Source organism: Eufriesea mexicana, unplaced genomic scaffold (assembly GCF_001483705.2).
Source record: "Eufriesea mexicana isolate 0111107269 unplaced genomic scaffold, ASM148370v2 scaffold100, whole genome shotgun sequence".
Classification (NCBI taxonomy): Eukaryota; Metazoa; Arthropoda; class Insecta; order Hymenoptera; family Apidae; genus Eufriesea; species Eufriesea mexicana.
Genome location: NW_016908280.1, coordinates 1,474,611 through 1,492,304, shown reverse-complemented (window position 1 = coordinate 1,492,304; position 17,694 = coordinate 1,474,611). Strand labels below are relative to the sequence as shown.

General features: G+C 55.8%; 1 protein-coding gene across 2 annotated transcripts in view; it reads right to left on the bottom strand.

The window, feature by feature from the left end:
* LOC108554997 (POU domain, class 2, transcription factor 1) overlaps positions 1–17,694 on the bottom strand; it is a 118,341-nt gene that overhangs the window by 81,220 nt on the left and 19,427 nt on the right. The window contains exon 2 of one of the 2 annotated variants that reach the window (XM_017910473.1): positions 13,544–13,579. The exons of the other annotated variant lie outside the window; for it this stretch is intronic. Within the exon in view, the coding sequence (XP_017765962.1) occupies positions 13,544–13,579 (36 nt within the window). The remainder of the gene's footprint in view (positions 1–13,543; positions 13,580–17,694) is intronic. 2 annotated transcript variants of the gene reach the window in all.

The window sequence follows — 17,694 nt, the reverse complement described above, 5'->3', positions numbered from 1 at the left end:
ACGGGAGAGAACAACCTCTGTTCTCGACCTCGTCTGTCCTCCTACGAGTGTCGTAACCTTCGCGAGCGCCACGACCTCCGCGGCAACCCGGGGGACGTCGTGCGTCGTTTCGTGCTCGAAATGGCCCCCGACTGTCCCCCGTTCGCCGACGTGCTTCGCGATTTTCCTGCGGCGGGCAACGTTGGCTGTCGACGCGTCGTCTTCGTCGATGAGAATTAGTAAAAATTAAATATCAAAATAAACTGTACATCCTAGCCACGCGGGGACAATCCCTGCTTCTGCGTTTTGCCTTTTGTCTCCCGTTTTCTGGAGACGTCTCGTGACCTTCGTGGCCCTAAACAGGCAGGTGAGTTGTAACATCTGTACAGTTTCTCCATCGTTTCCACTGGCTACTATTTCCTTGCATTATAACCCCCTAACGAGGATTCCACTTTGAACCCGTCGATTTCGATAAACACAAGAGCCGAGAATCCACGTAGAAGGGTTCCAGATGCAAATTGCACAATGTCACCGTTTCCATCGCGAGTGGTCGTAAAGGTGGTTGTACGCGGAGGTTCGTAATCCTACCGTTGGATCCGTTAGCCGGTAATGCGTCGTGGAAACTGATTAACTTTCTAGATCGATCTCACACCGAACCAACGAATCGGCGAAGCCTCGAAACGCGGCGTTCTCCCGAGGCATTAACGAGCGTTAACCCTGTATTAATTCTCCCTACCACTCCCCGCTTTAATGAGACGCGCGATAATGATGCTTTATGCGTAGAATCGAGAAGGATGCCGGGTAACGAGCGATCGAACGATAGTAATATTCGACCCCCCCTCTCGAACGCGATTCCTCTTTTCTCCGCCATTGCCAGGCTACCGGAAAAATTTTCGTATCGATTCCTCGCGTTAAATCTCTCTTTGGCTCTCCAGCTATCTTTCGTCCCCTGTCCGCGAATGTACGACGATTTTTCGAGGCAAAAGGACGTCTCAATACGGAGGTACCGAGGCACGAGTCGTACTCCGGTGGTGCCAAGGGTCCGTAATATATGGCCCCTAAATCATCGGGCAAGAGTGGATATGGTGGCCGCTCCATCTAACCAGGGTAACCGCTCCGTAAACATATCAATCAGGGCAGCGTGCGTGGCGTTAGACGCGTTCTCTCGCGTGTATGCATATGATAATCGAAATTCCATCGCGTGAATCCATTCCGCTGGAATTCGCTGGCAATTACGGCGAGTAAATTGGCAACTCTCGTTCCCGTATCGTTTTCGCGTTTTCGAGCGAGAGTCTAATGGCAAGAACGCGAAAGAGAAGTACGAAGAGAGAGAGAGAGAGGAAAAAGGGAAAAAGGTGGAAAAAGCGAGCGATGCCGGGCAGGAGGATAGAGAATTGGCGAACATGAAACGGCGCGATGCAAGGAGCAAACAATGAAGAAATAGACAACGAGCGAACCGAGACGCACGCAATTCCGATGTTGCGCGCCCATAGCCTGGCGAATGGCCGATTGTGACGCGGCGCGATCGCGTGCGCCCGGTTAATTCCCCCCGCGGACCTAAATAAACGAGTAAAAATAATTTGTAGCGTTTTCCAATTCCCCTCGCGTTAGCGCGAAATATCAATCGCCGCCGATGGAGCCGCGTCCGGCCGCTCTTCTTATTGGCCGCGGCGTTTATTGGCGTAAACGCAATCAAACCGGTCGATGGCCGATCCCCGCGAAAAAGCAACAAGACCGAACGCGCCACCGGGAAAGAAAAAAATCTCCGCCTCGGCAAACACCGACACCTATAGCATTCCTCGAATTTGTACAAAATTAATCGTTTACGCGGCGTTCACGGTGTTTAATCACCGATCACGATCTATTAGCCGAGCGTAAATTATTAGTTTGAGAAAACTCCGAAAGTTCAACATCCACGTTGTTACGAAGATCGTGGTCCCGTGTACTGTCACCCCCTTGCCGTTTTAGTACCATTCCCGTGACACGATCTTCCACGCGCCAACGAGACCGGGCTCCCTTTACGATGTCCCCCAATCGACCACGGCGTTCCGCGAGAACTCGCGCACGGCTCCCTTCGTTAATTTACGATCTCGCGCCAGCTTCGATTATCCGATTAATCCGACAGGGGCCTGACTTCGTGCCCGTGTTCGACACAATTTCCGCGCGACAAAGGGCGACCCGTGCTCCGTCGCGCTGTTTCGAATATTACCGTGAATATTCGTGGAAGGATTCCGGGACGAAGAAACGAAACGCGTTCCCGACGATCATCACGGTAATCAGCCCTCGCGAATGGTAGTAGCATCGTGGCGTTGCAGGCGGATGAAGTTGTAGCCGGGGAGCGGGTAACAATGAGTGCAGTGATAATGCGTCTCGCGCGGTGAATGGATGAAGAAGACGTGAAAAGAAGTGGAAGCGAAGGAGGAGAAAGAGGAGAAGGAGGGACGGCGATGCTCGAGCTTGCCCAAGGAGATCATTAGTCCACCTGGCTGTGGCCCCGGGTAACGCTTAACCGCTTGACAAGCGTTGCGGGCCGTTATCGGTTTGTCCCTAATTATGCACACGTGACCACGGTGCGCGAAGCCTCGTGGGTATCCACCGCGTCTTTTCCTTCCTTTTTTCTCCCCCCTCCGTTGCTCCTTTCTTCTCGCTCTTCCCTCGTAGCGAGACCGGGAACGAGCGGCGCTGTTTAAAATTAATCGCATTGTCTTCGCTGACTCGTTCGATCAACCGGCGCGTACGTCCTCGAGACACCAATGAATGGGCCAGCTGCATCCCTCGTCGCCACCTGTGCGCCTCATTCCGATTCTTCTTCCACTCTTAACGACCTCTAATCCTCTCCTCTCGCGCCCCACAGGAAATCGGGGTTAAAAACGTATACCCGCCACTCGCGGATTCGTTCGATCCGCCTCCGAACTCTTCGTCGAGTTCGAGAAAGAAGTTGGCAGAGTTCCCTTCTTTTTCTTTTTTTTTTTTTTCCTTTTTCGTTCTTCCGCTCGTGACATTATCATCGTCGCGGAGAGACGACTTCTTCTCGAGTCCCCGAACGACACGGCCGAGGGAACGTAGGGGTTTCGAAAAAGAGAACGACGTCGGTCGGAACGATTCCGAGTAGCCGCGCTCCAGAAAGCACGGCGACTGACGAAAAAACGAAATAGTGCACCAAAATGGCGGAACGGCGAACGGCCGGGCGCGGGGCCCCGGTGACGAGCCACGAATGTTTAGGCGGCACGATTAAAACGTCTCTCATCGTGGGCCTCTGAGAATCGTATCGCGGAACGAATGCCGATCGATCCGCCGCCACGGTGGGAATGCGAGGGTACAGCGTTTGATTTATGCCGCGAGCCGCATTTACGTGTGCGTGCACGCGTGTACCCCGCCAACCGACTCGTCGTCGGCGCGATTTCACCGCGCGAGAACGGAAATATCGCGGATAGATATTGGGCTGAAAGGACGATCTCGGAGCGTCGGAAGAGGCGAAGCCGAGAAAAGGAGAAACGATTGGCGTGCCCCGCGCACACGGTGGATCACAGTCGGAAACACCGGGGCGCCACGAAATCTTCTTAATCGTGATTAATATCGCGGCCTCGTACCGCACGTCGGAAATTATCTACGCGTGTTTTACCGAGTCGAACGATCGGCCATCTCTCCGGAGGGCCGTACGTGTGGGAACAAGCTCGAAACCGAACCCGTTCGCTACCACCGATGTCTTTCTCCTCTTCTTCCACCCACGCGATTCTTTCGTCGCACTGACTCACCGTTCGATCTCCGCCGATCCGCATCGAGATCATCTCGGCGCAGCGAATCCCCTCGATGCTATCGCTGATAAACGCTCGCGGAATGACTCGTGGAGCGCATAGCTGCCCGTGTTTAGAACGTACGAGCTAATCGTGACCGCGCGATCCAGCTACGGCTTCATTGTGGGCTCGAATATGCCTCTGCCCCCTCCCAACCCCGATATACATGCCTCGCTCTGAATTGCAAAGATCACCGAGGCACAGGTCGCGGTGAGAACCGTCGGGGGATCATCAAAATTAGGAAAAATTGCGAAAAATTGTCCTTTCGGGCATTCTCTCCGCCATCGGTAGGAGGTGTAACACGGCGAGCAACCCCTTGGTGGCCCACGCGTCTCGTCACAGCAAGCGTTCTCGGCTATCTAGCCTGGGAGGATTGCGACGACTTGGCGTCGTCTAGAGATTTTCGCGAACGCGGTTGAAGGTGGTTATCGGCGAGTTTGGTGACAACGCTCCGAATGGATTAACGACGAGGGGTTAAGGACGCAGCCGTAACAGCGACCTAATCGATCGACCGCGCCACCAGGATACGATAGCCGTGGAAGGCTCGGGACAGGAGCGGACCGTAGAAAGTTATCGAGCTATCCCGAGGGCGGGGGAGGAGACGGATGGATAAAAATAATCGGCGAGGAAGTGGGAGGCAAGAGGAGCGGGCCCGCGCGCGTATTACCATATAGCAGCGTGACTCCGTCGACTCGCGTCCGCGGCCGTGCTCATCTGAATAAATATCGTATTATAATTAAAGGAATCGTTCGAGCCATAAATCAATGAGGTCGGTTTATATATCAGGCCTCACCTATATAACGTGTACCGGTGGAGTACCCCAGCGGGCCCTGCACTCGCCGTGGGGGGTCCCCCTATGCTAATGGCGCCCTCTCACGAAGCGCAAGGGCTGACAGAGCCGCGCGGAACGCAGATAGAGAGACGCGAGAGACCGGCGCACACCGTCGTCCGGCCCTGACCTGAGAGCCCTCTCCTTCGCGAAGTATACATCCCTGGCTTCGCGCTCGCGAGCACACGCCTCTATAAGAAGACGATCGGTGCCCCGGCTCCGGCCTCTGATCTTCGCCGCCCGCGACCGCTTATCAATTTGTTAGCGAGCGCTGTTTGTTAAATCGAATCAAGGGCTTGCACGCCGTGCCGATAAATAATCCTGCTTAATATGTGCCTCGAATTCACCGCTCCCTCCTGCCGGCTCTCTTCGTGTACATTACACCCACGTGTGCAGGCCGGCACGAGGGAAGCTGCGGCGAGGGGGAAAGAGGGACGCGGAGGGGTGGGAGTGAGAGTACACGCGTTTCCATCCACGTGGTTTATTGATCCATCGATCGATCGCCGGGGATCTCACCGCGGCCGGGGCCCGGTCCGCTCTGTCGGCGGAGCGGCTTGTCAGTGCCCGATCGAGCTATCGACTCGGAGTGATTGAGCCTGATTTGCGGGTAGACCGGCGGCTGATTTATGGCGAACTAGGAGGGTAGATTCCTCCTCGATACTGCTCGCCGCGGCAAAGAAGGATCGCTCGAGAGGATCCAAGCGCGATATCCCCCTCTCGCCCCGTAGTCGCCGTTTCCGAACGGAGGAACAGGAAGAGGAGAAGGAAGAAGAGGAACAAAAGGCGAACCGTAATTTCGACGTTACGAGGCGACGAATTAATTCCGGAATCGTTTACCCTGACGCGCGCGGGCAGCGGCGCGGACGCGTTAAATTTTCTGCGAGGGCCCGACGCATGCGTGGCCATCCGGGGCGTTTATTATGACGAGTCCGGACGCAGCGTGGACACACGGTAGTTTATTTGGGGCCGGAATTTTGCGGGGCCCCGGTTCGAACGAACGGCGCGGCCGCGATTAACAAAGGGCGATACAAATTAGATTAAATCGCCGTAGGGGGCGGCATCACGGTGGAGAAAGGCGAATGATGATACCGCTTGATAAATAGACGAACGTCATGCGATGCCTAAACGGAGTCTGCGTCTCCCTCGGCACCGATGGACGCCATCCCTCTCCGCCACCTAGTCGCGTAACTTAAACTCTCTCGTCCAGACGACCGCCATCCTCTCGCGGCCTCGCGATCGCCAGTCGTCCTCGTTTCGTACGCGGCAATCGGCTCTCGCAATAACCGCCGATTACCGAGCTGCCTAATCGCGCGCGAGAGTTACCGCGAGAGTACGGCGCTCGTTCGCTCGTTCGCCGATCGATCGGCCAATATCGAGACGTTTTCGCGATTACCGCCGCGAAATTGCCTCGACTCGCCGAGCGTCTCGGTTCCGGGAAACGAAATTCTCGCGGTTATCGCGAGCGGGCTTCGCGAGTTGCTTAGAATTCCGGCGTATCGAACGTTACCCCTGCGCGAGGAAGAGTGCGTGGCGGGTCGGAGGGGAGTGGAAATAAAAGTATCGGCGTGGAAGGGAAAAAGGAGCAAGGCGAGCACGAGGACGAAGAAGAAAGCAAGAGCCCTGGTAGAAATCCAACGAACACACCCCTCAAAACGCTCGGTGAAGCTGGGCCCCAGCGGCCTGGCGGCTGGCCAATATTTAATTACAGATAATTACCGGTTATAATGCGCGGCAGATCGGCGGCCTGCCGTTTAATTGATCGGCTTTACGGCCTGATTTGTGTATCTGCCGTTCGTGCGATCCGCCGTTAAACTCCGAGGCCCGATTTTTAATCCTCCGCCGCCGTGGCCACGGAACGCATGCCTGCCGGTGCATCGTATCCCACCATTATTTAAACGGCATTACGCAATCCACCCACCTCGTTGCGCTACGGTTTATTGCGCGTGTCGTGGCCATCCGTGTGCACGGTTTAGCCAGCACGCAAGAGGAAATCGCGCCGCGCGCGATCCCTTCGTTCTCCGATCCTTCGCGAGCTAGCGTCGCCTCCCGATTCCTATTTCCGCTCGTTTCCATCCGAAATTTCGCCGATTCTCCGCGAAGAATGGTAGAGAGAGAGAGAGAAAAAGAGGGAGAGACGAGTTTGAGAATCCCTGACCCAATAAATAGTCTAGCGTATCCGCGCGGAGGTGGAGCGACGTCCCATCCCCGAGAGATGGGAGTTGGTGGCGAGGGAAAGGGCTCGAGAGACTCTGTTCGATCGTCTATTGCATTATTACCGCGTTATATCGAGAGGAGGAGAGCCATTCCGTCTTTCTCTCGTCCCCGAGTTTCTCGCTGCTCCGACTCGATGGCGAGGCGCGGTACATTTCGCCGTTGAAACACGAAAGTTCGGCACGGTCGGCTCCCTTTGCCGGGGTCGGAGCATGCAGATCCGACACGAAATATCATTAATAGTCGTTTGCCGGATGACCGAGCCCGGTAATCGTCTCTTCTGCGGTTCGAGATCGGATCGTCCGAAAACCGCAACACGCCGGACTATACCACCGACGCGGCAGCCCCCTTTCGGCTCGTAATTTATGTTCATGAACTCCGTCGTGGCACAAGTGCGAACGCCGTTGCACCGGCACAGGCCCCGTGGATACATCAATTCCCGCGAAACAATCGCTGCCGGCGTTGCCCGCGTTCGCCGCGTAGTGCAACGCCCCCCTCGCCCCCCACCCCCCGAAAATCCGCGCGACGCGACGCGACGCGACCCCCTACGGACCTGCGTAAAAGATTTCCCTGGCTTTCTCTCGACGCGGGTTCGCTCGTGCTCCTTGGATTCCGCGAATCGTCCGCGGCACGTTTCCTTACGTCGGTTCGCGTTCTCCGGCCGGGTTGTAATTGCCCTGTGCGCCAGCGGCTCCATTTCGAGCAGTTAGAGCGAAGGATCTACGAGCGTCGTTCCCACGTGTGGGGGCCGGAGAAGCGGCCGGGTTCCCTTTCTGATGGCGCTTTCAGCGTGGCGCACCGGAGTCCGGTAAATACGACTCGCAATAACGGGGCAAAACCAGCGAGAGCGCGACTTTCGACGCGTCTAACGACCTTCGCGTACGTACACGTCCGTGGACCTTCTCGCTTTCGTCTCTCCTCTCTCTCTCTCTCTCTCTCTCTCTCTCTCTCTCTCTCTCTCCGTTATCCTTCCTCATCTTTCCTCGTTCGACCCGCGCACCTGATAGCCGGCGAGAAGAGGAGGACGAAGGCATCGGCGGCGGCAGCGGCCAATCCCACGCACAATGTCCACCGTGTGTGGACAGAGACGCGCCAAGAGCCCTCGCGACGGTGTCATTGTTCGTTTGATTGCCGCTGGCCAGCTCCTGGCCGCTCACACTCGGCCCGCCTTTTATTAGTCGTCGATTAGCCTCGCTGTACGAGGTCCACGCGAGGGGAGCCGGCCACGATGAACCACCGTGCAACTGCGTGACCGGATCGCCACGGGTCTCGATAGGAAAGCCCGTGCCTCGAATCGACTGTCGATGCAACGCCGGGCTTCTTCGGCCAAGATCGATGGAGGTTGCCGTACGAACGGTGCGTGTCGAAGGGATTTTGTTTGGAGCAAGATGGAATCGGGAGTAGTAAGTAAGCGAGCAAGTAAGCGAGCGAGTGTGTTTTGTCGAGCTTCCTCCGCGAGCCCCGGAGCTCGATCGTTCGTCTTCGCTTTACGATCTCGCGCGGACGCTTCGAGAACGTCCCCGATGCGACGCGACGCGACGCCGAGCCACCACCACTCCGATTATAATTCCCGCCGGGAAGAATCGTGCTCGACGATTCGACGATGGGACCACGCAGCACGCTGGCGAAATTAGAATATTCTTCCGAGAATTCACCCGCATGACCGTCCGTCCTGGCTCGTCCAATTTAATTAGATGAACATTCAGAAGTCGGTGGCGCGGTAGAGGTCCAATAACGATAATAAAGCGTGCCAGCGGAAAAGAGCGGCGTCCATTAGTTACGTTGGGAGAGATCTCGACGAGGAGCGAACCTGCTCCAGATAGTCTGCACCGGGCTGGCTCCGCTCTGCACCGTCATCGTCGTTCGTCCCGATACAAAGACAACGCCGCCGCGAGCGGGACGGCCGGTAGAAAAAGTGGCTATGCTAAATAATAGTCCTCCCGTCGGTTCGTTGCTCGCCTCTCCTCGCATAGTTCATTCATGAATCCGGATTCAGTGTTCCTTTACCGGCGACCAGACCAGCCACCGCATCGCCCGTCTCCGACGTGGTATCGACCTAACCGACGAAAAACGCCACGCGGAGAAGAAATTCTCGTCTAAACCATCGCGCGTCCCCCTTATGCCGTTTCGATATCGACCACTCGCTGCTCCAAAAATTCCCTCTCCGCCTCCTTCGTTTCGCGTCTATCCTGCGTCGCGGATACCGTGGACCCCTCCGCGCGTTCCCCAGGCCCCCGAATTTGCGTAGGACACCGAGAATCCTCCAGTTACTCTACGCTCCTCGGTCCCTTCCGGAGAGTCTTTCGGCCTGGACACGTTCTCTCTCCCTTTGGGTACATCAGGTAGCCCCGGATACGCTTCTGACGGTTAGATGACGAAGGTGAAGGCGAATATCGGGCCTGTTAGCCGAGATCCCGCGGATAAGGCGAACTCGGACGTTTCTCATTTCCGCACGGGTGTTAACGAGAGGCTGACTCCCGGTCTCGCCAATCTCCCTCTGTCCCCCGAGTGGCTTCGAGTCTACTCGGATCAGCGGTCGACAATATCGAGTGGGAGGAAGCAAATAGGATTTTCGCGACGACCTCTGACAACGAGGCTTCGTCCAAGATCGCGAACGAGGAAGCGTGGACGCGATTCACGGACGGCGAGCGACGCGACGCGCCAGCATGGAGACCAGTCGAACCCGGTCGAGTCGATCCCGGAATAGTCAAAGGACTCGCGAGACGTTCCCTGGACGACGCGACGACCGCGTTTTTCTTGCCCGTCACCTATCAAACGGGTTCGAACCGGGGACCGGGGTCGGTGTGTTAGTCGAGGAAAGAAAGAGTCCGCTAACGGGATAAACGAGCGATCGCCACCGTACAGCACGCATTCCGATAGGTAACGGAGAAAAGCGCGTATATCGTTCCGCGCGGACGTACCGGAGCGCGATCGTACGCAACCGCGGGTATAAAAAATTTCCTGGAAACGATCGTGTAACGCGCATATAAAATTCGAGTAATTTCCACTGGCCAGCCGGGTCCGTGTCTATTCGCGGAACGGACCTTCGTGGAAGCAGTAAAATCCTTGCATCTCTTCGAGGAGAGATGCGTTCGCGTACGCAACGTTTCGATCTTTCTCTCGGTATTTTCTTTCTCTTTTTTTCTTTTCTTTTCTGCGTTATATTTCGGAAGAGAGCAAGATTTCCTTGGTCCTCGTTGCTGGAATCATCGCAAGAATCGAGGAGAACGTAACCGCGTAGACAGTTCGCCGGCGACCGAAAAATTTCACCTTCTACCCCCTACCATCTGGCAGCGCCATTTCCTGCTCCGAGAGTGCCGCCCGTAATCATTATTATTCGCGGCCAAATAGCCGGTGGCTCTCTCTTTCTCGGCACTGATTGGCCTCCCTATCTCGAAAATACCAATTCTCCGGAGCCATACCGGCGCATTAAAGCTCGTTCACCGTGCGCTCGGGGTTAACCGTGTCCGCGTTCGTATTGTTCCACCACGGTGAGCCATGGATTTCGGGAAAAAATTCACCGATCTACCACCGTCGCCGTATATGCGATATATCGCAGCGCAGCTGGCCGATTTCCGCGTGGCAGAAAATGGAAGGAAACGCGGCGTGATTGGTCGGGACAGATTAAAACGTCGGAAGCGACATTCCAACGGTTTCACGCGCCTCACGCCCGCATACAACTTCCGGCAATTACCGGTGGGCGAGGAAGGCGTAAAGGAAGGCGTAAAGGAAGGCGTAAAGGAAGCAGAAGGAGAGGAAGCAAAGGGAGAAAGGAGGGTGGTGGGTGACGTGGTCGCAGGATGCACGGCGAATGCAAAGCACCGGCAAGGTCGCGATTTCGAATGAACCGGGAGAGTCGCTGCTGCTGCTGCTGCTGCTGTTGCTGCTGCTGCTGCCCCGTCACCTTCGCAGGTAGTCGAAAGCGTGGAACGAAGAGGAGGACTGGAGAGGCGACGGACGGAAGGAGAGAAGGAGACGAGCAGGAAGGCAGCGAGCCACCGAGCCGAAGGTGGAAAGGAGAGAAAGGAGAACGGCGAGGAGGAGAGTAAAGGCCCCGGGCGAGGTCACCCACCGCCCCCGCCCTCTCACTCCCCCGCACACCCTGATTACCCGCAGCCGGGGGCGGGACACACTGTAATGAGCATCGAAGAGGTGCTCAACCTCGACTCGTCCGGTTTTTCCCGTTCGAATTCGAGGAAACGAAACGGGACAGCGAGGCCCCGGGGGCCCGTCCCACTTCCGCGGGACAATTCCGTCGCGTTCGTTCCGCTTTATCTCCGCGATTAACCACCGATACGCGTTCCGATCGCGGAAAGAAGGGCGGCGAAGACGGATCGCCGGTGACGCGACCTCGATTCCGAAGGTACCCGCTGAGAAGGTCGCGCCTGGAACCGAGGGGACAAGCGGAATACGAGAGTAGCCCGGCCGGCTGTCGGCGAAGACACCCGGATGATCGAGCGATGTTATTTTAAGTTTTCCGTGGGGGCCCTCCCACGTCTCGTCCTAATCGGCTGTCAACCACCCCCGTGGCTGGGGTCGTAGGCCACCCCGAGGACACGACGACGCGTCGACTACGGCGCGTAGTACGCGCGACGGACAGAGAAAGAGGGAGCCGCCGGAGACCCCCCGCGGACAAGATTCGCCCCTTTTGTACGACGAGATTCTCGCGGAGGAATCATACCCCTCGAGGGGTTGTCGGATTCAAAACGCTTTACACTCTCATAACCGGGACCTGTTGATCCTGCGGCCGAATCGAAAATCGTCCTGCACGCTGCCGCCCCTCGGTTGGCGTGCGCTCGAAAAACCTTCCACCGCGTGCTTCGTCATCCCGCGATTCACTCGCAGTCCACGGGACCTTTGCGCTTAACCTCGAAACGACGTTTTAGTGGCTGATAAATTTCGCGTCGCCTCGTTTCGCCGTTCTCCCAACCACTCCTCTCTCTCTCTCTCTCTCTCTCTCTCTCTCGGTATGTTAACGTCTCCTTACTCGCCACTGAGACTCCTACATCTCCCGATGATTTCGTAAACGCGTTTTAATCGACTCCTCGGGACGGAGCTCGCGCGCGTCTCGTCGGCGGATTGTATCAGCGATTAGGCTTTAATTGGGGTTTAATCGTGATTCGCGAAAATTGGATATCAAAGTTGCGGTAACGGCTGGCGAAATTTGTTACATTAGCATGGCGACCCGTCCGTTTACGATGAAGCAGATAAGACGCGAGTAAAAGCCTATCGACCTATAAATACCCCGCGAGGACCCGGTCGGAACCGGGAGGAATAAAGCGCGTAATAAAAATTATAGCCGCGAGCCGCGATACCGGTGGAAGAAGTAGGCGGCTGACTGCTGAAATTCCAGCAGAGTCCTCGAACTCGGAATAGACCGTGAAGATGAAGTCGCTCCAGGAAAGTTAGGATGACCTCGCAGGGTCCTGCGGCTCGTTTGATGGACCTCTCCCCTCTTTTTCTTCCTCTTTTTCCCCTCTCTCCTCCATTCCCTCTCCCATTCTCTCCTCCATTCTCTCTTCCATGCCCTCTTCCGTGCCCTCTTCCATTCCCTCTCGCACTCCCCCGGCCCGCCGCCCCGCGTGTCCCGTGGCGTCCGTGCATTTCCACCGGATACCCGTTTACACCGAGTCGAGTTTGGTGGCACATATTATATACCTGCGGAAAGGAGGCAGAACGGGACGAAACCGAGGGAGGAGGCTGAAAAAGAAGAGGAGAAGGTGGCGGACGAAGAAGGAGAGGAAGAAGAAGAAGAAGAAGAAGAAAAGAGAGACGGCTTTCTCGTCTGCAGCGTGCTTATTGCGTGATATTAGCCACGGTGGCTGCCGGGGTAATCATAATCTCGAAAGAGGGACAAAACACAGGCCCCGAATCGCATAACGCTGAATTTTACGACTTCTGGCATAGAGGACAGGAGACCGGATGCAACGCGACTTTTTACCTCCCTCTAACGTCGCCGGCTTGATGTCAACAAGAAGGTGGCGTACCTCTCGGAAACTAACACCCCGTACGATCCTTAGCCCAAGAAGAAGAAGAAGAAGAAGAAGAAGAAGAAGAAGAGGAACAAGAAGAGGAGGAAGAAGAAGAAGAAGAAGAAGAAGCTACTGCCTCGAGTCGAATCGGAGGACGCGAGGTTGAAAACACGACGAAGAGTAAAAATTCGCCTCCATTTTCTTTTCGCGAACCACGTCCGATATCTCTCTTCTCCGAAATTATTCTATCGACGTCGAGTCGTATCGATGGTGTTACGCTTTCCGTGAAAACCGCGAATCCGAGGGGGTCGCCGAGCACGGGGGCACTGGAAAGCGACAGGACGTAAAACGAATTGTCCAGCTGGTCGGACTTTCTATCCGAAACGGTCGTTCCGGGAATCCGATCTAATTTACGCGTTTGCATAAACCACGCGGCGGTTTCCAGGTAATAAAGAGAAAGAGGGAAACCGCGGCGAAGGTGGGAGGAGGCTGGAGGCGTTGCATCGTGGCCGCGCAGGTTTCGCAATAGCCGTATGAAACGGTTGCTCTCTTATTCGCTGCTCAATGGAAACGTAATAGGAAGGAGCGATATTCACCCTTTTTCTTCTTTTCCTTTTTTCCCGCCGCGGAAGACACCGCGTAAAAGTTGTTCCGCGATCGTTCTTTCATTTTCCTCTGCCCCCCTCGCCGTGCCCCGTACGGCGAGAAACGCGTAGCCACTCTGTTGCAATTTCTACGAGAGATCGTGAGTCACTCACCGTAAGGTCGATCCGCAACCGGCTGCTCGCACGAGTCTGCAACAGCAAAGCAAAACCAAAAGTTTGATCAGAGGAATGCCACGGGAATGTTCTTCCTGCGGCGTGCGCCGAATTCTTAGCTCGGTCTATCGCGAGCGATTAAACAACGCGAAATTCTCCACGAATAATCGGCCGAGGAACCCGGAGCAGCTCCACGTTCCTACCATCGGTCCCTCGCAGTCGGTACCCCGTTCGCATTCTTGCCCCCGAGCTATCATTACGCAGGCATACGTATCGTTTATTCGCGACAATTTGAAAACCATCGCGGTGCGACCCGGTAATAACTTCGCGGCAATCGCCGGACGATCGAGAAGCGACACTCGCGCGAGACCATTATCCGCTTCGATTTGCATACGCGCGTTGCCGCGATTAGGCCGTTCCAGGCATCGTTCCGCGATAATAAAGGCCTTCGACCGCGCGTTCCTCCGCGTTCTCTCGGCTGAGTAATTTCCGACGGTGGATCACTCGCGATTTTCGCCTCGACGATCGCTCGTCGAGGCATTTCGTGGATCGCGATGTCTCGATCGCGATGTCTTCATCGGATCTACCTCGTCGGGACGGGCCTCGAGCGGTAGAAATATCTTCGGATGTCTCGCAAAGTTCACTCTATATTCGATCGAGAGCCGAGCGAAGGAATGGTTACGATCGAGGAAACAATGTGGCGTACGAGCGTTTTAATGCCTCGGAGACTCGTGAAATATTCAGCGGTTCGCGGAATCGGGAGCGAGCCGATTTAATTGCGAATCCGGAATCGCGGAGACGTATGCCTCCGTTTCCTGCACGAGAAACTACGCGCGAGATTTAACGACGCGACAGATGCTAGGCCGGCGAGATCGGCCTAGCCTGTAGCTTGTAAATGTCTCACTCAAGGCGATCGCGAGGTTCTAATAGAGGCCGCTAGGTAGGTCATCGGATGTCATAAACGCTCGACGAAGTTTCTTCGGCGGTGCAGCGCGTGTTAATAGCCTCATTAGATACCGCGGCGTATACGACCGGTCGTGGATCACCCACCGAAACGCGCGTGAGCTTGACGAGGAAAATAATCGATATAACTCTGGCAGGGAATTTCGTGAACCGAGACCTTTTTTCAAAAGTTACCAGACGCGCCTGTTTGCGACTAGTCGACGTGTTTTGCTTCGGGACCATTCGCGTCTAGGCATCTGACCTGTCTTTCGACTAGCGAGGACGTCGTAGGAGACAGCGGTAAGTGGAGGTAGTGACGTTGCAAATTTTGAACTGGGAAGGTTGGTGGATTTTCCACAGAGGGTTCGGTCGAATCTGGAAACTTGGAAGGGAGCAGCGCGACCAGTCATCCGCGTAAGGGATGTATAATAATGGACACGGACAGGGTCGTCCGGCTGTCAGCGCGATCGAAAGTTTAGATTAGGTTCGACGGGACAAAACATTCCGCATCTGGTATTCCGTCGGACCTGTCGTCGATGGCACAACGACATCGGGCAGGACGAGAGCGATCGTGAATACCATTCGGACGAAGCATTATATTTCGTCGGTATCGTCACCTTCCTCCCCGACGACTCGTTTCCTTCCACGAACCAGGTACAACGTAGACACTGTCATTGACAGAATCTTGCCTACATTTACGCGCATCTCTCGCGTGAATCGCGCGACGCTCGTTGCAGCGGAGGCTGACGACGAGCGAAAAGTGGAGGAAAACGGAGGAAAAGCGAATTTTCCGAAAGGACGAGTTCATCGTCCCCTGTGGAAAGCGAAAAGCAGCGGCACGCCTCGCGCGACATTCGGCTCGGCTGGCCGGTAATCGCGCGCAGGCCACTGGCGGCGTTGTATTCTAATATTTCCCGCGAACCGCGACGCGCCATCACGAATTCTAATTCGCCGGTCGGTCGTCCTGGGCCCTGGAGGTGCCAACGGGGTCGCACGCGATAGTCGATAAATATTAAACGACTTTCCACCTGCCGTCGTGGCCGCGGCTCGCTTCGCCTCTTTCGACAGCGGCTCGTGAGCCACGCGGGGCGCGGAGCGGAGGGGCCGAGAGGGGCACTTCCGAGAGGGAGATGACTGAATGTTAATTAGCGAGGCGTGACAAGTGTTAAGCAATCCATCCATCTAGCCGCGTGCAAAGAGGGAGGAGCCTGGCCTAACGCTCGGTAATTAACGCGACACCGCGCCGCAAGCCACGCATCATCGAACCAGCCTTATCCTCTTCCTCCTCCGCCTCGGCAATTAGTCGTCGATTTACCCGTCGATTTGCCCGACGCTTTGGCCGTCGCTCTGGCCGACGATTTGGCCGATTCGAACGCGTGGATTTAGTCGTTAACCCCGGCTCGAAAGTGAAACGGAATTTTGAACGCGCCTGACCCCCGACACGCGTCCCCGGAAGTCGCGTGGCTTCGCTTTCGCGGGACGTAACTGTATTTTCGAGCGATCCATCACCTGGCGTCGCCGCGTTTGAAAACGTTCCAACGAGTTCGACGATTCCTCATCGACTCCTCTTACTTTCCACTCGGCTTCGTCCCGCAGGCTCGGCGAGGACCCGCGCGCGTCGATGCTCGAACGCGCGGATACCGCGTTAATAACCGGCCAGGCTAATCGCGTTCCGCTATTCGAAATAATCCCGTCAAGAGGAGTAACGCGTCTTCCGACACCCGATTAGCGTAACAAACACAATGACAGCGGGGCAACTCGTAACGAAGGATGATGTACGATACCCTCGATTCAATATACCGCCTCTCCAGCATCTTCCGCTGCCGCTGCTGCCGCTCGTTTTCGAGAGAACGATGATCGGCGAGGGAGCGGAGGAGAAAAGGAACGCCGCTCGATACGTGTCAAAAGCTAGATTCAAATCCTGTCGGGGCCTCAGAATGCCGGACGACGGGCGGTCGTGGCGGCGAATCGCGGCGAACCCGGCGATCTCCTCTCTCTCCGATAGATGTATCAGTGTAATTAACAACAAACAATGGCCGTGGGACGCGCGCGCTCGATATCGTATATTAATCGATTAGCCAGCACCGTCCGGGCCCCGAAGATATGCGCCGGGACTGGTTGTTAATCATCGGAGCGCGGGTGCGTTTGTACTTCGAGCCTTCTTTTTCAGCCGTGAGAGAAAGAAGAGGAAGAGGAGAAAGGCGAGGGCGAAGAAGACGAAGGAAAAGACGAAGAGGGAAGATGCGATCCAAGTCGCCGAGTATACCATTCGCCTTAAGGATCCTCGAGTCGGGACTAACCACCTTTGCGACGCGTCGCTTCGCCGCGCGTATCAGGGCCACCGTGACTACGAAACTCGCAGGCCCCGTGTAGCGTCGGCTGTCCTCGCCGATCGCGTTTCCATTCATTTTTTCCCCGCCGATTCTACGCTTTGTTCCCGACTGGCACGCTCGTAAAATCCCAGCCTTTTTTCCCCGCCCCGTTTCGAGCCACCGCTCTGTTCCCCGAGCAATCGTTCGTAGTTGCAATTTCAACGGGGCCCGAGCGAACGAGACCGCGACGAGGTACGCGTAGATCGCGATCGAGCGCGTGCTCCGTTTCGACGGATCGCGTTTCCAGCCTCTGAAAGATCCGCCGAGGATAGACGCGGAGGATCGTGGACGAGGGCGTGTGCCCTGTGTCTAGGCCGCGAGGGGGGCCCGCGTGAAGAAAGTGTAACGGTGCGGCAAGTGGAGCGTCATTCGGATCGGAGATGGAAAGTGTATCGATGACTCAACGATTCGGCCGGTAATAACCGTTCTATTAATCCGTTTACCGAGCGTTTGTTCCTATTCCTGAAAGATCCACCGGGGCTGTCTGCGTTCGATCTCGTGCCCCTCAGCGGTGCCGGGGCAAGATTGCGATCATTAGGGATTATCGATGACCGTCAATGCGAAACAGCTCGCGAACCGTCATCAATTAGAGTTAAATAATAGTTCGCGTTGTCCATTCGTTAGCTCGCTCGTCGGCCCCGCTTCCGGGATCTTACTTCCATCTACCAGTCCTATCCGCCTTGATTCATTATCGGGACGACACGTCGAGTAGAACCGCGAGGGAAAAAAGGGAGGGAGAAAGAAAAAGAGAAACCTATTCAGTTTCGTAATTTCGTACAGAACAATCTTCAACGATCACGTTCATCCGACGTCTAATTCTACGGTAACCGTAATTAC